General features: G+C 38.6%; 1 protein-coding gene across 1 annotated transcript; it reads right to left on the reverse strand.

Annotated features, from left to right (window-relative positions):
- Nucleotides 1–14,095: 14,095 nt before the first annotated feature.
- LOC133792117 (uncharacterized) lies at nt 14,096–15,391 on the reverse strand. Its single transcript, XM_062230039.1, has 2 exons — nt 14,893–15,391; nt 14,096–14,841 (listed from the first exon to the last, which is right to left on the reverse strand). The coding sequence occupies exons 1-2, from the start codon at nt 15,389–15,391 to the stop codon at nt 14,096–14,098; spliced, it is 1,245 nt and encodes a 414-aa protein (XP_062086023.1).
- Nucleotides 15,392–16,255: the final 864 nt, after the last annotated feature.

Genomic DNA, 16,255 nt, shown 5'->3' on the forward strand with positions numbered 1-16,255 from the left:
GGTGTTTCTCGAGGAGACCACTCCAAAAGTTGAACAACTCCAGGAAGCAATAGGCGCTTTCCAAGAGGAGATGATGCAATTCAATGCTCAGCAGGAGTCTTTCGCTGAAGAGATGGCCAAGCAGAGAGCTGTGTTAGAGCAGCAAAGGCGCGATATGGAGGCTAGAAGCGAAGAGCTCAGACAGCGACAGGAGGAAGTCGACCGGAGACATTAAGAAGCAGCACTTGCTCTAAAAGAGACTACCCAATTGGCCAAAGCCAATGCTCAAGCTGCGGCACGAGCAGCCTCCCAGGGACCAATAAATAATAATGCTGATCGGAGGACCACTGGCAGAGCCAATTCTCGTGGACTGAACAGAAGCAGGAGTAACCCCCCTGGTCGGGAAGATGATGGGGTCTGCTCTAGAACTGCATCAACACAGAGGGAGAACTCTAGAACTCCCTCCAGGAGCCAACGATCAGAAACTTCGAGATCAGGAAGTCACCGATCGGGCAATAGAGGACTCCACTCAGGCAGGATCAGACCAGGACTCCTCGAGATAAGAGGACTTCACAATTCAAAGATGGGCATGGTCGTGATGAGGCTGATAGTCATCACACCGACCAGTCAAAGGAAAAGGAGGGCAATGACCAACAAGGAGGAAAAGACTGCCCGGGACATACCAAAAAGCCTCCACTGCACCCCGGCCAACAGCCTAGTAGGAGAGAGCAAGTCCCGCGTAGTAAGCCCTCTGGAAAATTGAAGAGTACGGTGTTCGATCGGGCAGGAGAGCATGCTTCCCGGAAGGATCTAAGGGATGTTATCACCAACAAGAGGAGGACCGTCCTGGTCGAAGGGAAAAATCTGAACTGCCTTGCCAGTCAAGTAAAAATACTTGACGACAGTGCACCAGATGGTAATGCCCAACCAGGCGGTCAAGACCCTGAAACTTTGTCAGTTGCACCAGCCATCCAAGCCCAGCTTGACGTTCTAACAGCTGCAGTGCAAGTTTTGTCAAAATGACCTTCCGGGATAGATGCGATAGACCACCGGAATGGCAGCCCATTTTGTGCCCGGATTAGAGCAGCCCAGCCTCCGGCAAAATATAAAGCACCGGTTCTGCCAATATATACAGAAAAGGCAGATCCCATCAGACATGTTGGGAAGTTTGAGGACCAGATAGAATTGCTCGGAGTAAGTGACGATTATCGGTGTAGAGTTTTCCCGACTACTTTGTCAAATACCGCCTAGGAATGGTATTGGAAGTTTAAGCCGAACTCCATAACCTCTTGGGAGGCATTCAGGAAGGAGTTTTGTAGACAATTCAACACTGCCCGGACCCCACCAGTTCATGACAACCACTTGGCAGATATCAAACAAGGAAAAGATGAGTCTTTAAAGAATTATATACAGAGATTCATGAGAGAAGTCAATAGAGCAACTGCTATAGGAGACGAGGGGAAGATGGTTGCCATATCTGCTGGGATAACTTATCGGAGCCCTTTGTGGGATAGCATACATAGAAATCCAATTTCAACACTTGAACAATTTCTTGACCGAGCAGACAAGTATATGAAATTGGATGATGCAATCGAGAAAGAGGAGAATAGCATGAACAATCCGAGCGGATCAACTGACCCTCCTAAGGATGGTGGAAAGAAATGTGGAAGTAACGGGTCTGACCACCATGAGGAAAAGAAAGCAAAGTTGAGTTCAAATGAAAAGCCAACCAAGTATGAGCCTCAGTTCACTAATTACACCACTCTCTCGGCCAGCCGAGCGGAAATATATCTTGCTAGTCATGAAGAGGTTCCCTACAAGAAACCTCCACCCATCAGGAAAGAGATGAGGAAGAGAGATATGAATAAGTTTTGTCGTTTCCATGGAGATTATGGTCACGACACGAATGAATGCAATCACCTCAAGGATGAGATAGAATTTCTTCTCTGGCCGGGCAAGTTGAGAAAGTACCGGGCAGAGACACCCCAAGGAGAAGGAGGCAGCAGCAATCCTGGTTTCAAACAACAAAGATCTCCACCCTTGTAGCCCAGGCCTGTGGACTTTACCTTAGACACTATATGCGGAGGTCCACACTTGGCTGAAGATAGCAACAAAGCAAGGGAGAGGTATGCCGAGACACTTCGACATGGGCGAGAGTGCTAGGATCAGAAGCCACTGGAACGGCGAGCGTCTGTGAATATATTATTTCTAAATACCACTTTCAGAGTGGTAGTTTAATTTCAAGTTGTTTAACTTGTTATTTAAATTTGGTTTATGAGCTGGTTATTTGCTGACCAGTCATCTAATTTTGAACAATTTTTGTTGTTTAAGACTCGTTATTAGACATGTTTTGTCCTTTTTAATTTACGAGTAATAAAAGAGACTACGCGCAGCGTGGTCGATTTTTGCTACAAATGTGCATGTGTGTTAATTATTTGAATAGTGTTCAACTGGTCGGTAAAATCGGACAGTGTTCAACTGGTCTATACGTTCAAGCAGTGTTCAACTGCTCGAATATTTTCAATATATTCTATGTGTTTCACGAGCAATAAACTGCTCGAACAGATTCAGTCAAGTGCCAAGTGACCCAGGATCTTTCAACCCTTGATCGATTGGGGGGCACATGGGGTACGCTAGTATATAATTTAACACAGGAAATAAGAGCACAAGTAAACATATTTGCTTTTAGGCTGACTTGTAAAATTTTGAAGTCAAAAAAGGCCATTAAGCTAACTTGTTTGACAAAGCTTAAGTAACTTGGAATTTTTCAAAATTTCAAGTTAGAAGCAAATATTCGTGTGACAATAAACATCATGCTCATAAAATGTTAGAGCAATAAGAGTGTGAGAAAGTATACTTAGTATGGACTTATGAAATGTCTAGAATTTCTAAGTTAGAAAACTAAGTACTCATGCGAAAATATAAGGCATACATCAGAGTGACTTTACTATTCACAAAAAACTTATAACTTTTTAAGTCTAAAAAGACTTAGAATGTTTTATGTTAACAAAGAAAAGTAAAGTATAAATGCCAACAGCTTGGCTGTACGATAAAAATATCAAAGTTGCTAAGCAACAATTGTCTTCACAAGAAAAAAGAGTAAACTACTGGCCAGGTACAAAGTTTAGCTGATCAGGTGCAAAGTTTTCCTAGTTGGGAGAGCAGATACAACTTCCCTGGTCGGCTGAGCATATATCACTGGTTGAGTAGGAAACTCTGTTGTTGAGCATGACTAACAATGATGAGTTCCTGGAGTGAACCATTTTTTACAAGTCTGAAGACTTGAGAGCATTTAGAACCGAGAGCCGAGCAGTTAGGCTCTGGTGTCCGATCGGCTAGGCTCTAATCCAAGCAGATAGGCATGCAGCCGAGCGATTTGTGTGTGTGTCTGCGCGGGATGGGTTGCGTTCGAGCGGCTGGCGTGCGTGTCCGAGCAGCCTGGGATCTGCATCCGAGCCGTCATGCGCACATCCGAGCGGATGGTGGCAGGCGTGGTGTCCGAGCAGTTTTCTAGGCATTCGAGCGGATGGAAGAGTGCCCCGACCGGCTGGGTGATGGTCTGAGCGGATGTCGTGGTGCCCGAGTGGTCCACGTGGTGTCCGAGTGGATGATGCCGTGTTCAAGTGTTTAGGCCAGGCATCTGAGTGGTTTGCATGGAGTGAACGAGCGGTTTTGGGGGCGTGTCCGAATGTTCGAGCGGGATGGGGTCTGCGTCCGAGCAGCAAGCGCGCATCCGATCAGCTGGGCCGAGCGTCCGAGGAGCTGCTGGCTGGCTGGCCATCTGAGGATCCATGCGCATCTGAGATGCTGGCTGACCATCCAAGGAGCTTATCATCTGAGGAGCTGGATTGGTGTGTCCGGGAAGTACAGGCATGAATCCAAGTGGTCTAAATAGCTGAAAGTGGCCAAGGTTATGGGTTTGATGGGCTAAAAGGGGAACCTATTTTCTTGACTTTGTACTATGCAAACAATATCAAAAAGTTGAATTTCAAGGGTTCAACAAACTTCAAGATAACATCAATGATGATCCTATACCCGTGAGCCCAAAAAAGCAATGGAGATAGGAAACTGATAACTATCGTTTTTATGGACAGGAAAGTTAAGTCGTGGGTTTACTACAAAAGTGAAGGTTACTGATCGGATGGAAGCTTTTGGATGACCACAAAAACATTTTGCTAGAGGAAAAGTTTATCATATGAGTAAATCATATAATAAACTTGGGGGAAAAATGTTATCCCCAAAATTTGAAAACGATGACGTGGAAATAGAAGTGACAAATGGCAAGGAATGGCTGGGTAATCTGGCTTAGGAGTGATCTGGTAGACTGGTGAAGATTTTTGACTGACCAGTCAAGTGTCATGACCGACCAGTCAGGTGCTTGTCTGACCAGTCAGGTGCTTTTCCAACCAATCAAGTGTCATGACCGACCAGTCAGGTGCTTGTCCAATCAGTCAGGTGCTTGTCCGACCAGTCAGGTGCTTGTCCGACCAGTCAGGTGCTTGTCCGACCAGTTATGTGCTTGTCTGACCAGTCATGTGCTTGTCCGACCAGTCAAGTGCTTGTCCGACCAGTCAAGTGTCATGACCGACCAGGCAGGTGCTTGTCCGACCAGTCAGGTGCTTGTCCGACCAGTCAGGTGATTGTCTGACCAGTCAAGTGCTTGCCTGACCAGTCAGGTGCTTGTCTGACCAGTCAAGTATTTGGCCGACCAGTCACTTGTCTTGGCCGACCAGTGAGGGTTTGGCCAACCGGAGTGCTTGTCCAATCAGTCAGGTGTTTGTCCGACCAGTCAGGTGCTTGTCCAACCTATCATGTGCTTGTCCGACCAGTCATGTGCTTGTCCGACCAGTCAAGTGCTTGTCCGACCAGTCAAGTGTCATGACCGACCAGTCAGGTGCTTGTCCGACCAGTCAGGTGCTTGTCCGACCAGTCAGGTGATTGTCTGACCAGTCAGGTGCTTGTCTGACCAGTCAAGTATTTGGCCGACCAGACATGTGTTTGGCCGACCAGTGAGGGTTTGGCCGACCGAAGAAGTGTTTTGGCCCTCCAGTTTTCCTTTTGGGTGCGATGTGGACCGACTAAACAGATCATTGCTACGCAAGAGATCCCAATAACGGCTTCAGCTAAGAATCGGTCATACCTGCGCGGGAATCTCTCATATTATCCCAAAGAATCGCACATTATTGTATTTTAGATGTTATTATTAATTAAAATATTGAAAGAATAACATAAAGATCCCGATTATGAGGGACTGCGTTTGTACGATCCTGGGCTTATAAATACAAAGCTCATGGCATCAGGGAAAGGATGGAGATTCTAATTTTCCTAAGAGAGTATTTGTATCTTGAGAGAAATATTGTATTCTTTTCATCTGCACTGAAGAAACTCAGTTGACTCAAGTTCATCTGATCTTGAGTGTAGATTCATAATCATAACTCTAAGTGGACTAGGCTATTACGAACACATTGGGGCTGAACCACTATAAAAATTGTCTATGTCGTATTTTTTTCTTGAAGGTTTATTGTCGTTTTGACGTCTACACGCCATTGGCCAAAAACGCAATCAACACCATCAACGAGCCAAATTACCAAAATGCCCTTATAATGAAAAGTGGACCCATATGCATGCATTTATCATCATATAATAATATAATTCACATAATCATGCATATAATCATTTAATTGCGTAATGAATCAATTATGGCCCTCCTGGCCTCCTAATCAAAGTCCTAAACCTTATTAGGAAATTTGGGTCATTACAGCTATCCCCTTCTTACAAAAATTTCATCCTCGAAATTTTTCTGAACCGCCCAAAATATAAATTCCGCGCAATTGATTCCAATTCCCAGGTCACTCCCTCAACCTCACTATTTTTGTATCATACCTTAACTAAAGGTATAGCTTTACTTCTCAACACCTTGCTCTTTCTATCTCATATCTAGACTGGCTACCCTTGATAGGATAACTTAACCTCAATCTCTAGATTCTCATAACTCAACACATGAGAATCTATTAACCCATATCCTCAACATGGAAATATAAAATACAATGTATACAGCCAATAGTGCCAAAGATAAGGCCAATCCAAAGGCAACCTACCCGATCCTATCTAGGATTCAAAGGTTCATATTAATCTAGGGCTCAACTTGCCCTTAACTCCTCACCCCTTTCCATGGTGTTACTTTAAGAAAGATACAATCTTCTACTTGGAACTCCATGTTCCTAACTTTTCCATTTACTCTGAGAAGTGAGCATCCAAGCTCTAACCTTTTCAATAACCTCAATGATCCCCTAAACTACCTCAGGATCCAAATATAACATCACATTCATCTCATAAGATGCCCTTCCAATAACTGGATAACTCTTTCTCTGATTTACCATAAGCCTAAGAGTAATAAATTGTGTTAAATTCCAACTGTATATTCATTGCCTTCTGTAACCTTTCCCAAAACATGGAAGTAATAATAGAGTCTTCATCTGATAAGATAGACCTCGAATTCTATGAAGGCACACTACCTCTCTCACACAAAGAACTAAATACTGATCAGCTGTGTTACTTGTCCTTAATGATAGAAGTGGGCTCACTTTAAATATTGGTCCATAATGACCCAATCCAAATCACGCTAACCCACTATCCTGGGCAGCCCCACTGTGAATCCCATCCCAAAGTTTCCTTATTTCCACTATGGAATACTCAAAGGCTACAATAGCCTTACTGGTTTCTGATACTCTGTCTCGACCTGCTAATAGGTTAAGAACTTTGTCATGTATTCCATAATGTCCCTCTCCATCCCAGGCCATCACTATAAAGCTTTCATATCGTAATACATCTTTCATGATGCCTGGATAAAGAGAGTAAGAGAGTAGTATAAGATTCATCCAGAATCTCCCATTTAATCCCAATGTCCATCGAATTCCAAATTTGATCCTTATACCATGATAGACCCATACCTGACACTGCATAATCCTTAGCTAATCCAGCTAAGACATTCTCCTCAATTTTCCCATTTATGGATCACTTAACTGTTTTCCCTTGATCCTCTTTGAAAGAGTAAATCAAACATAATTTTGGCCACACCAATAACTCCACTCTAGTTCTAGTCATATCCTTTAACTAACATGATGCATAGGCAATCCCTTTTTCCTTATCACTGAGGTGTCACAACAACCTACAACATGATTCTGATCTGTAAGAAGACTCAGAAATCATTCCCAAAGCACATATAATACCCTGCCCCGTCCAAGGAAACTCCTACCCTCAAAGGCATTCCTTGATCTTGGAAAATATCCAACCGAGAATATAGCACAATACCACTGATCTAGACGATCACAAATTCAATTCAAATAATATTTGAATACTTTGTTCATCTAATCCATAAAAATAACTTGGCATTAATCAAAACCTCAAAACACAACCCAACACTCCTAGTGCTCTTATCTAATATGAAAGCAATCTTCTGCATATCCTTCTCCCTGATCTCTAGCTGGCAATAACCAGATCAAAGATCCACCTTGGAGAATACCATCTTACTCAATAATTTATCCTTTAGTTCTTACAGCTCTGCTAAAGCTTTTCAATATAGTGCCCTAGACCTAATTCCTTTTCTAGCATCAATGTAATCACTATTTATCTTTTATGTAAAGGTAACCCTGGCAAATCCCCTGAAAATACATCCAGAACTTCACAGAATAATCCAGTCTGTCCTAATCCCACTGTTACAACCTAAGTGGTATCCATCATACTAGCTAAGAGTTCTATGCATCCCCCTACAATAGATCTCTCGCTCTAAATACAGATGTCATAAGCATACAAAATTCATGCACAGTGTCATCTACCACCAGGGTTTCCCATTCTCAAACCCAAGAGTTACTATCCTTTCCTTGCAATCTAGCATTTCCCCACAATTGGTTCACCAATCCAAATCCAGGATCATACTGAAGTCATTCATAACCAACTTTATCAAAACAACTGATGAGTCATTTCCACCATAACCTAACTCATCACAACATAATCATGCAATTGGTATGACAAGTCTATGCTTCTCCAGATGCAATAAAGCAAAGAACAACATGGCACCAAACTAGTCAGCACAATACAAAAAAAAAATCTAAGCTAAAAAGCTGACCTGCCACCCCTGAGGGACTAGCCTTAGTCTCAGTCTCCGACTGCTTCGGAACGAACACTCGAGCTGGAGTCGAGCTATCCATCCCCTTTTTTCCATCTGTCTCTCGACTTGGGCAATCCCTATTGAAATTCCCAACAATTCCACATAAGAAACATGCCTTTGCTCGGCATCCCTTCAAATGACGCCTCTTGCACCGAGCACATATTGGATAAGTCCTCCAGTTCTTATTCTTGGTCACTCCAATAAATGGAGGTGCCACTATCTGAGCTCTGTGCTCTTCATCACTCTTCTTCTTAATCTGATTTCTTGTGCTCTCAACAATAAGAGCCTTCCCTACCACATGAGCGTAGGTAGAAATTTCATGCACTGGGGCGACTCTAGCGCCCTGAACTATTCAAGGATTCAATCCCTGGATAAAATTTTCCTTCCGAGGTAAATCTATGGGGGTGTTTAGTATGGGGGTTTGGTTTGGTGGGAATGGGAATGTTAAATCTAACCCATGTTTGGTAAATTTATTTTTAATGGCTTAGGGTTTGTGTTTCCAAGTGGGTCCCATTTTTTAGCTTGATTTGAGGGTAATCTTAACCCCTTTAAACACTTGAGTTTCACATTCCCTTAATCTAAACCCCCTCTAACTTTACTCCCTGAAACCCAAACCTCATACCAAACACCCCCTATGGGTACCATATCAAAAGCAAACTTGGCCAACCCATCAAATCTGTTAACATACCTGGTTACTGTTGCATTGCCCTGAACCAGGTTCATAAACTCATTCATCTTAGCAGTCTGGGCTACATCATAGTAATATTTTTCATTAAACAGCTGCCTAAATTCTTTCCAGTCCATCACAACTGTATCTCATTTCTGGGATACTACTTCCCACCACGTCCGGGCATCATCCCACAATACATAAGTACCACAGATCACCCTATCGTGACCTACCAGCCCCATACTGTCAAGAATGGAACTTAAGGACGGTCAAGCATTTCATGCTTATGATGATAATGCTTATGTCGATTAGATCTAATCTTTTTGGCTTGTGTTAAACACGCTAATACCATACAACCAATGCTCAGTACTACTGTCGAACTTGACTAATAAGTCACAGCTTCACAATTAATACTGACACCATTGCCGATTCTGACTAATATGTCAATACCATTCATAGATAAGCAAATTTCCAAGCATTTGATATGCATTCCAGATATACAAATAGAGCACTCAACATGCTACATCAAAAACATGCATGTCACATACTGGGAACAGTTTTCTTACCTCTGGTTCGAGCGAGAAATAATAAATGAACGATCCTTGAGAATGATCGATCCTTTGATCCCTCAGCAGTCACCTAGTCATAACCAAATATGGAATCCAATTAATGAAATCAACAATAAAAGGTTCATGGTCTAGACCTCACTCCTGGGACCTCGAATCGTACCCAAACGGTTAGTAGATTAAATCCCGAGCCTTAGGAATGGAAACCCCGAGCCAAAAACCCTTAAAAGTGCCCAAAATAGGACCCTGGAAAAACAGGGTAGCACTGGAGCGCTGCCCCCTAGCACCATAGAGCTACAAACAGGGATGACTTGCCCTGGACAGTGTTGTAGTGCCCTCCCTTGGGTGCTGTAGCGCTACAACCAGGGTTTTTCAACCCTTGTTTTTCCTCCTTCGAGCTCTCCAATTACAATCTTCAAAACTTGCTTCCAAACTTCAACCAAACTCACAAATGAACCCAAATACCCAACATACAAGTCCTAGGCATCATAACCCAATCAACCTTTGCCAAAAACTTCCATCAATTCTCACTATCCAAATCAAAAATTCCCACTGAAAATCAATGAAAAACAGAGCGAGAACTAGGGTTTTTATGGCCAAAATCTTACCTCAAGCTTAGAATTACACCCTCTTCAATGGTAGAACATAACCCTAGACCCTCAAGGCTTGGTTCCCTAGCTTGAATCCTCAAAAGGAGCTTCAAAAACTCAAAGGAAAAAGAGAAGGAGAAGATGAACGGGAGAAGAAAAAGATGAGCTCTGTTTTGGTTTAGTTTTTCTACAGCCTTCTCTAATTCACATATATCATTAAGTCAAAAGACAAAAATACCCCCAAGCTTAAGTAAAACCCTTAACAGCCACCAAGGGCAAAATCGTCCTTTCTCCCCTATCTCGTTAATCATAATTAATGCCCTCCAATTCCTGTTATTCCCAATATTCTCAAATGCTAATAAATCATACGCCATTCCCCTGTAATTCCCAGTAATGTACTAATCCTCACATTGCCCCGAGACTCACCCCGAGCCCCGAAATTAACCCTGTTATGAGCAAACCGCTAACTTGCATTCAAAGATCGTGTCATGTCAAAAGACTCAAACAAATCGACATTATAATGTGGTCTTATTCATTATTCACCAACATGCATGAAAATATATAAATATGCCCTCAATGGGCCAAATTACCAAAATGTCCTTATAATGAAAAGTGGACCCATATGCATGCATTTATCATCATATAATAATATAATTCACATAATCATGCATATAATCATTTAATTGCGTAATAAATCAGTTATGGCCCTCCCGGCCTCCAAATCAAAGTCCTAAACCTTATTAGGAAATTTGGGTCATTACAGTGACTATTTAAATAATGTGACAAATGTGACTTGTCACAAGTGGTAACATAGTATTGAGAGTTACAAGTTGGACATATGTGTGTGTCCAAGTGTAACATATTTTGGACTTACAAAATCAGCTACAAATTTGTAACTTCCAAATATTACTCAATAATGTGTGGATTGAGAGTTGCACATTTTGAGATTGAATTTCATAAATTAATGTGATATGGCTGTTGAAGATATGTTTTTAACTTCCATTAGGTGTATGGAGGTTACAAAACCATGTGGGAAAGATATTGAGACGTTTTGACAAAATGTGCAAAATTGGGAGGTTACAATAGCCTCCAGGGCCAATGGGTGTTGGATGCCGTATCAAATTTAAATATATGTATTCCTTATTACTCATTAAATTATTAGTAAAATGGTAGTGAGGGTGGAACCCGCAAGGACTATTATTCAATTTATCATTCAATTTAAAACACAAGAATTAAATATGGGATTTTGTTTCAAGATTTAATAACACAAAATAAAGTAATAAACAAAGAACAATGGATAATAGATAATACGATTTTAAAGAAACAATTAAGAATTATTCTCCACCTTCGACAATCAATCTATCAACAATGACGAATAATATTCCATACTCTCAATTAAACTATTAACCCCGCAAATAACACTTAAGCAGTCAGTTATCCTAGTTTCCCTGATATAATTAATTAAAGCTAAGCGTTCTTAATTAATCATTTTTACCAAGCAATAAACTCATTAAGCATGCGATCTATTTAACCCAGGAAAAGCATTACATTCAATGGAACACAAGTTAATCAAGATAACAAATTCATTAAGCATGCAATTCATTTAACCTAGGTTCTATTCTTCATCACAATTAAAATACCCTTCACAATACTCTAATTGCAATTTATTACTCTACTTAGAATCCTAAACTATTAGGTGAATAAAAATCCTAAGATGATAGTAGAATAGTGAAAAACCCTAATTAGTGGCCATCTAAACAAGATTTTACAAGATTCATAACATTCAAATAGAAAATAGAAGCAATTTAATATAAGGGAATAGAAGGAATAAAATTCATCGATGCATTAAAGATCTCATGTCTAGGGTTTTGAAATAACCCTCAACTATAAAGAAAACTACTCCATAATCATATTCATATTCATAAACATAAATATTCAATGAAAATAAAATAGTTTTTAGAAGAAAGAAAAACTAGATTGAAGAATGTTTATGATGATGTATTTTCTCCTCCTCTGCTGCTCTAGCCTCTAAAATTCGCATTCCAAAGTTGTATTCAAAGTTAACCCTAATCCCTTTTATAGCCCACCAAAAATTACATTTAAAAATTGAAATTTAAGGAAAAATTGATCGCATGGCTGCGACCAGTGTTTCTTGGTAGTCGCGGCCACTAGAAAATGTATTTTCTAGAAAATCGGGCGCTGGCCGTGGCCACTAAGTTCTGTCCACCAGGCCGCGACCTGGAATAAGGCTGGCCGCAACTGTAGCAATTTTTCCCGTTTTTCAGTTTTCTTCTACTACAGCAACTGAAAGTATTTTAAGCATAACTTACTCGATATAACTCGGAATTGGACGATTAAAAAATCTATGGAAATATAAGAAAAAGATATAAAATTTGTATTTCTAGGTATATTTCCAAAAGAGTATTGAAAATTATCAAAATCAAGTGTAAAGTTTCAGACTTGTAATTCCGAGCTTAACCATTGCTTGTAAAACATCCCAAATTCATTCGTTTTCATCCAAATGTCTTGAAAATCCTAAAAACAAAAAATAAACTAATTAAACATATATAAATAAATAATCAAGTGCATAATCATAGAAGAATAATGAATTAAAAATAGAAAAATTCGGTACTTATCAAATTTCCCCACACTTGACATTTTCTTGTCCTCAAGCAAACAAAATAAATACTAAACACATAAGCAATGGTTTTGTCGAAAGCATTAGTTGTCTCAAAAATTGATCAAACAAATACTTCATAAGAAAAATCTAAATTCCACAATCCTCATAATTTCAACTCAATACCCAGTCACCACTTAAACTTGATCTCTTTATGATTATACATAATCAAACTTAACAAAACACAAACTTTCGAATCAATTTATACATGCTAAAGTATGTTTTAAAGTCTCTTGTATAGTACATATTTTCATGAAAAGCATCCACTCCATAAACATTAACCAATTATTCTCCACTAATGTAAACCCACATAATCAATAGTCAAAAGGTCTTTAAAAGCTTGTAATGTAAGGCTAAGGTTAGAAGTAGATGAAAAATGAATATATAAGCTTAAATCACACCATAGCCTATATATTTTTTTTTTCTATTCTCTAGATCTTCTCACAAATTTCTCATACAATTCAAGAAAATACATAATCTTTTCATTTTTTCTTTCCACGTTGATCTTACTATTTCCCCCACACTTATACTTTTGCAATACTTTTTTTTTCATATTTCTCAGTGTAGACTTTTTTCTGTTTTTTTTCTTTTCAATTCAACTCATTGGAAGAAATAGTAGATCATATACTTTCACATTATAATCCAACAAACCAATACAACTTTCCCTTCTTACAATCCATAACCCAACCCACCAAATCAAACAATCATATATAAAACTATGGTGTAATGGGTCACAAAAAGAATAAAAAAAATTTAAGCTGCAAAAGGTTTAGATATTGGCTTATAAAAGAAAAAGATTAGTCATTATGGCTCAAAAATGGGAAACTAGGATATTCAATTTCATAGGTAATATTGAAAGGCTCAAATGATCCAAAGAACAAGCCTTAATCATCTTCCTAATCATGTGTACTTAGGATTTCGCCTCAAACAATTAATCAATGGTTTCTAGAGTGGTCGAGACTATATATATAGACGATAGCATGCATAAATATATCCAAATACTAGTGAAAGGTAAATCTAATTGTACACGCATTATGTTTAAAAATCTAAGATCAAGGTTAAGTAACAACCACACAAGAGTTAAGCACACAATTCATGCAGAATTCATCAATTTCCTAGACATATTCTTATCTCAATCAGAAGTTTTATCATTGACAGACAACTTTCAACATAACCATGCTTATGACAAACTAAAAAATTAAAAAAAGAATGACACTAGAAACAACTAAACAACACAAACACAAATAAACAGCAAAAAATAAATAAACAAATGACAAATAAAAATAAAACAGGAAGTTTTCCCTTCCCCACACTTAATTTTAGCATTGTCCTCAAGGCATATACTAAATAAAAAATCAATGCAGAATAAAAAGACAAGTGTAAGAAAAACTCCCGCAAGTTTGGTTTGTTTAATGTTGTTAGCTCGACTGAATGATGTGGTTATAATTATTATGGTGGGTCATTTAACAAAACCTTCTTCATCTTGTACTTATCAATAGAGTTCCATATATCAAATTGTATAACTTCATCATCAAATTCTATTGTAAGTACCCATACATTGACATCCAGCTTTGTACTTGTAATAAGTCGGAATGGCCTCCTCAATTGAACATGCACCAAAACATCTTCAACTACCCTTAGGGAATAAACATTAGTGCGATCAGCCAATCGAATAAGAATACTAGTTTCTTTTAATAACCCTGGCTTTAAAGAAGCAAAAATAGAATAAGATATATCATTAATAGATGCTCCTAAATCTATCATACAATGATCAAACTTGGTTTTACCGACAATGTATGAATTTATAAACATCCAAAGGTCTTGACACTTGGGTAGCAACTTCCTTTGGAGAATAGCAGAAACATTCTCCCCCACACTTATCTTTTTATCACCCTTCAGCTTCCTTTTATTTGTGGACAACTCCTTAGGAAGCTTAGCATATGGTGGTACTTGTTTAATGGTTGTAAGGAGCGAAATATTGATTTTAAGGATCACCTTATTTTCCTCCTCATTCTTAAATTTTGTCAATCTACTCGGAAAATTAGGAATATGGACATACGATTTGACAATTGGTTTGTGTAGCATATTCTGTGATGATGGACCAACTGGCGTGAAAGTTTCAATCTCCAGTGGAGAAGATGTTTCTAGGGTTGAATTGTTGACTTCTTGAGTTGGAATTAGATCAAATGTTATGTCTGGATAAGGTGGTATGTCAAGTTATGGACCACTTTGAAGAGTTAGTGTACCATCATTCTCTATTGGATTATTCTCTAATTCTGTGGGTAATTCTCCATTACTCTCAACCTCAATATTATTCAATGATGTAGCAATTTGTCCCATAGTACTCTCCAAATTATTGCGGGACGCTTTTGTACTCTGAAGAATAACTTGGGTTTGTATAGTTGAAGCCACTAAAGTTTTTAGCATATCTAAAATTGATGGTTCGTGATCTTGTGACATTCCTGTATGAGGTTGTTGAGGAAAAGGCCCATAAGCCTGCTCTAACATCTGTTGAAGTTGGAGATTGCTGGCATTTAGTGCATTGATGAGATCTCCAATTGATGGATCTGAATATTGCGGCGTGAACTCATTATATTCTGATTGAGAGTAGTAATTTGGCTCAACATATTGATTTCCACCATAGAAAGTATTAGAATATTCTTCCCATTGTGAATTGTAATTGTTAGAATAAGGGTCATATCTATTCATTTGAGGATCATAATAGTTTTGATAGTACATTTCCATGTCTCAAATCATGTTTTATGCAAGTCCTAAAAAAGTTAGTGAAAAGAAAAAAATGAATAACAAATTAAATAAAATAGTCCCCGCCAATGACGCCAAAAATTTAATGGGTGTCGTATGCCATATCAAATTTAAATATATTTATTCCTTATTACCAACTATATTATTAGTAAAGTGTTAGTAAGGGTCGAACCCACAAGGACTAATATTCAATTTATCATTCAATTTAAAAACAAGAATTAAATAGGGGATTTTGTTTCAAGATTTAATAACACAAAATAAAGTAATATACAAAGAACAATGGATAATATGATTTTAAAGAAACAGTTAAGAATTATTCTCCACCTTCGACAATCAATCCATCAACAATGACAAATAATATTCCATACTCCCAATTAAAGTATTAACCCCGCAGATAACACTTAAGTAGTCAATTATCCCAGTTTCCCTAATATAATTAATTAAAACTAAGCATCCTTAATAAATCATTTTTACCAAGCAATAAACTCATTAAGCATGCGATCTATTTAACCCAGGAAAAGCATTACATTCAATTGAAATAAGTTAATCTAGACAGCAAATTCATTAAGCATGCAATTCATTTAACATAGGTTCTATTCTTCATCACAAATAAAATACCATTCACAATACTCTAATTGTAATTTATCACACTACGTAGAATCATAAACTATTAGGTGAATAGAAATCCTAAGATGATAGTAGAATAATGAAAAACCTTAATTAGTGGCCATCTAAACAAGAATTTATAAGATTCATAACATTCAAATAGAAAATAGAAGCAATTTAATATAAGGGAATAAAAGGAATAAAATTCATCGATGCATTCAAGATCTCATGTCTAGGGTT

Source organism: Humulus lupulus, chromosome 7 (genome assembly GCF_963169125.1).
Source record: "Humulus lupulus chromosome 7, drHumLupu1.1, whole genome shotgun sequence".
Taxonomy (NCBI): domain Eukaryota; kingdom Viridiplantae; phylum Streptophyta; class Magnoliopsida; order Rosales; family Cannabaceae; genus Humulus; species Humulus lupulus.

Coding starts and splice junctions, on each gene's coding strand:
- LOC133792117 (XM_062230039.1), bottom strand. CDS start 15,391: ATGGAAATGTACTATCAAAACTATTATGATCCTCAAATGAATAGATAT. Junction 14,842..14,892: donor TAATCCAATAGAGAATGATG/GTACACTAACTC, acceptor CACCTTATCCAG/ACATAACATTTGATCTAATT.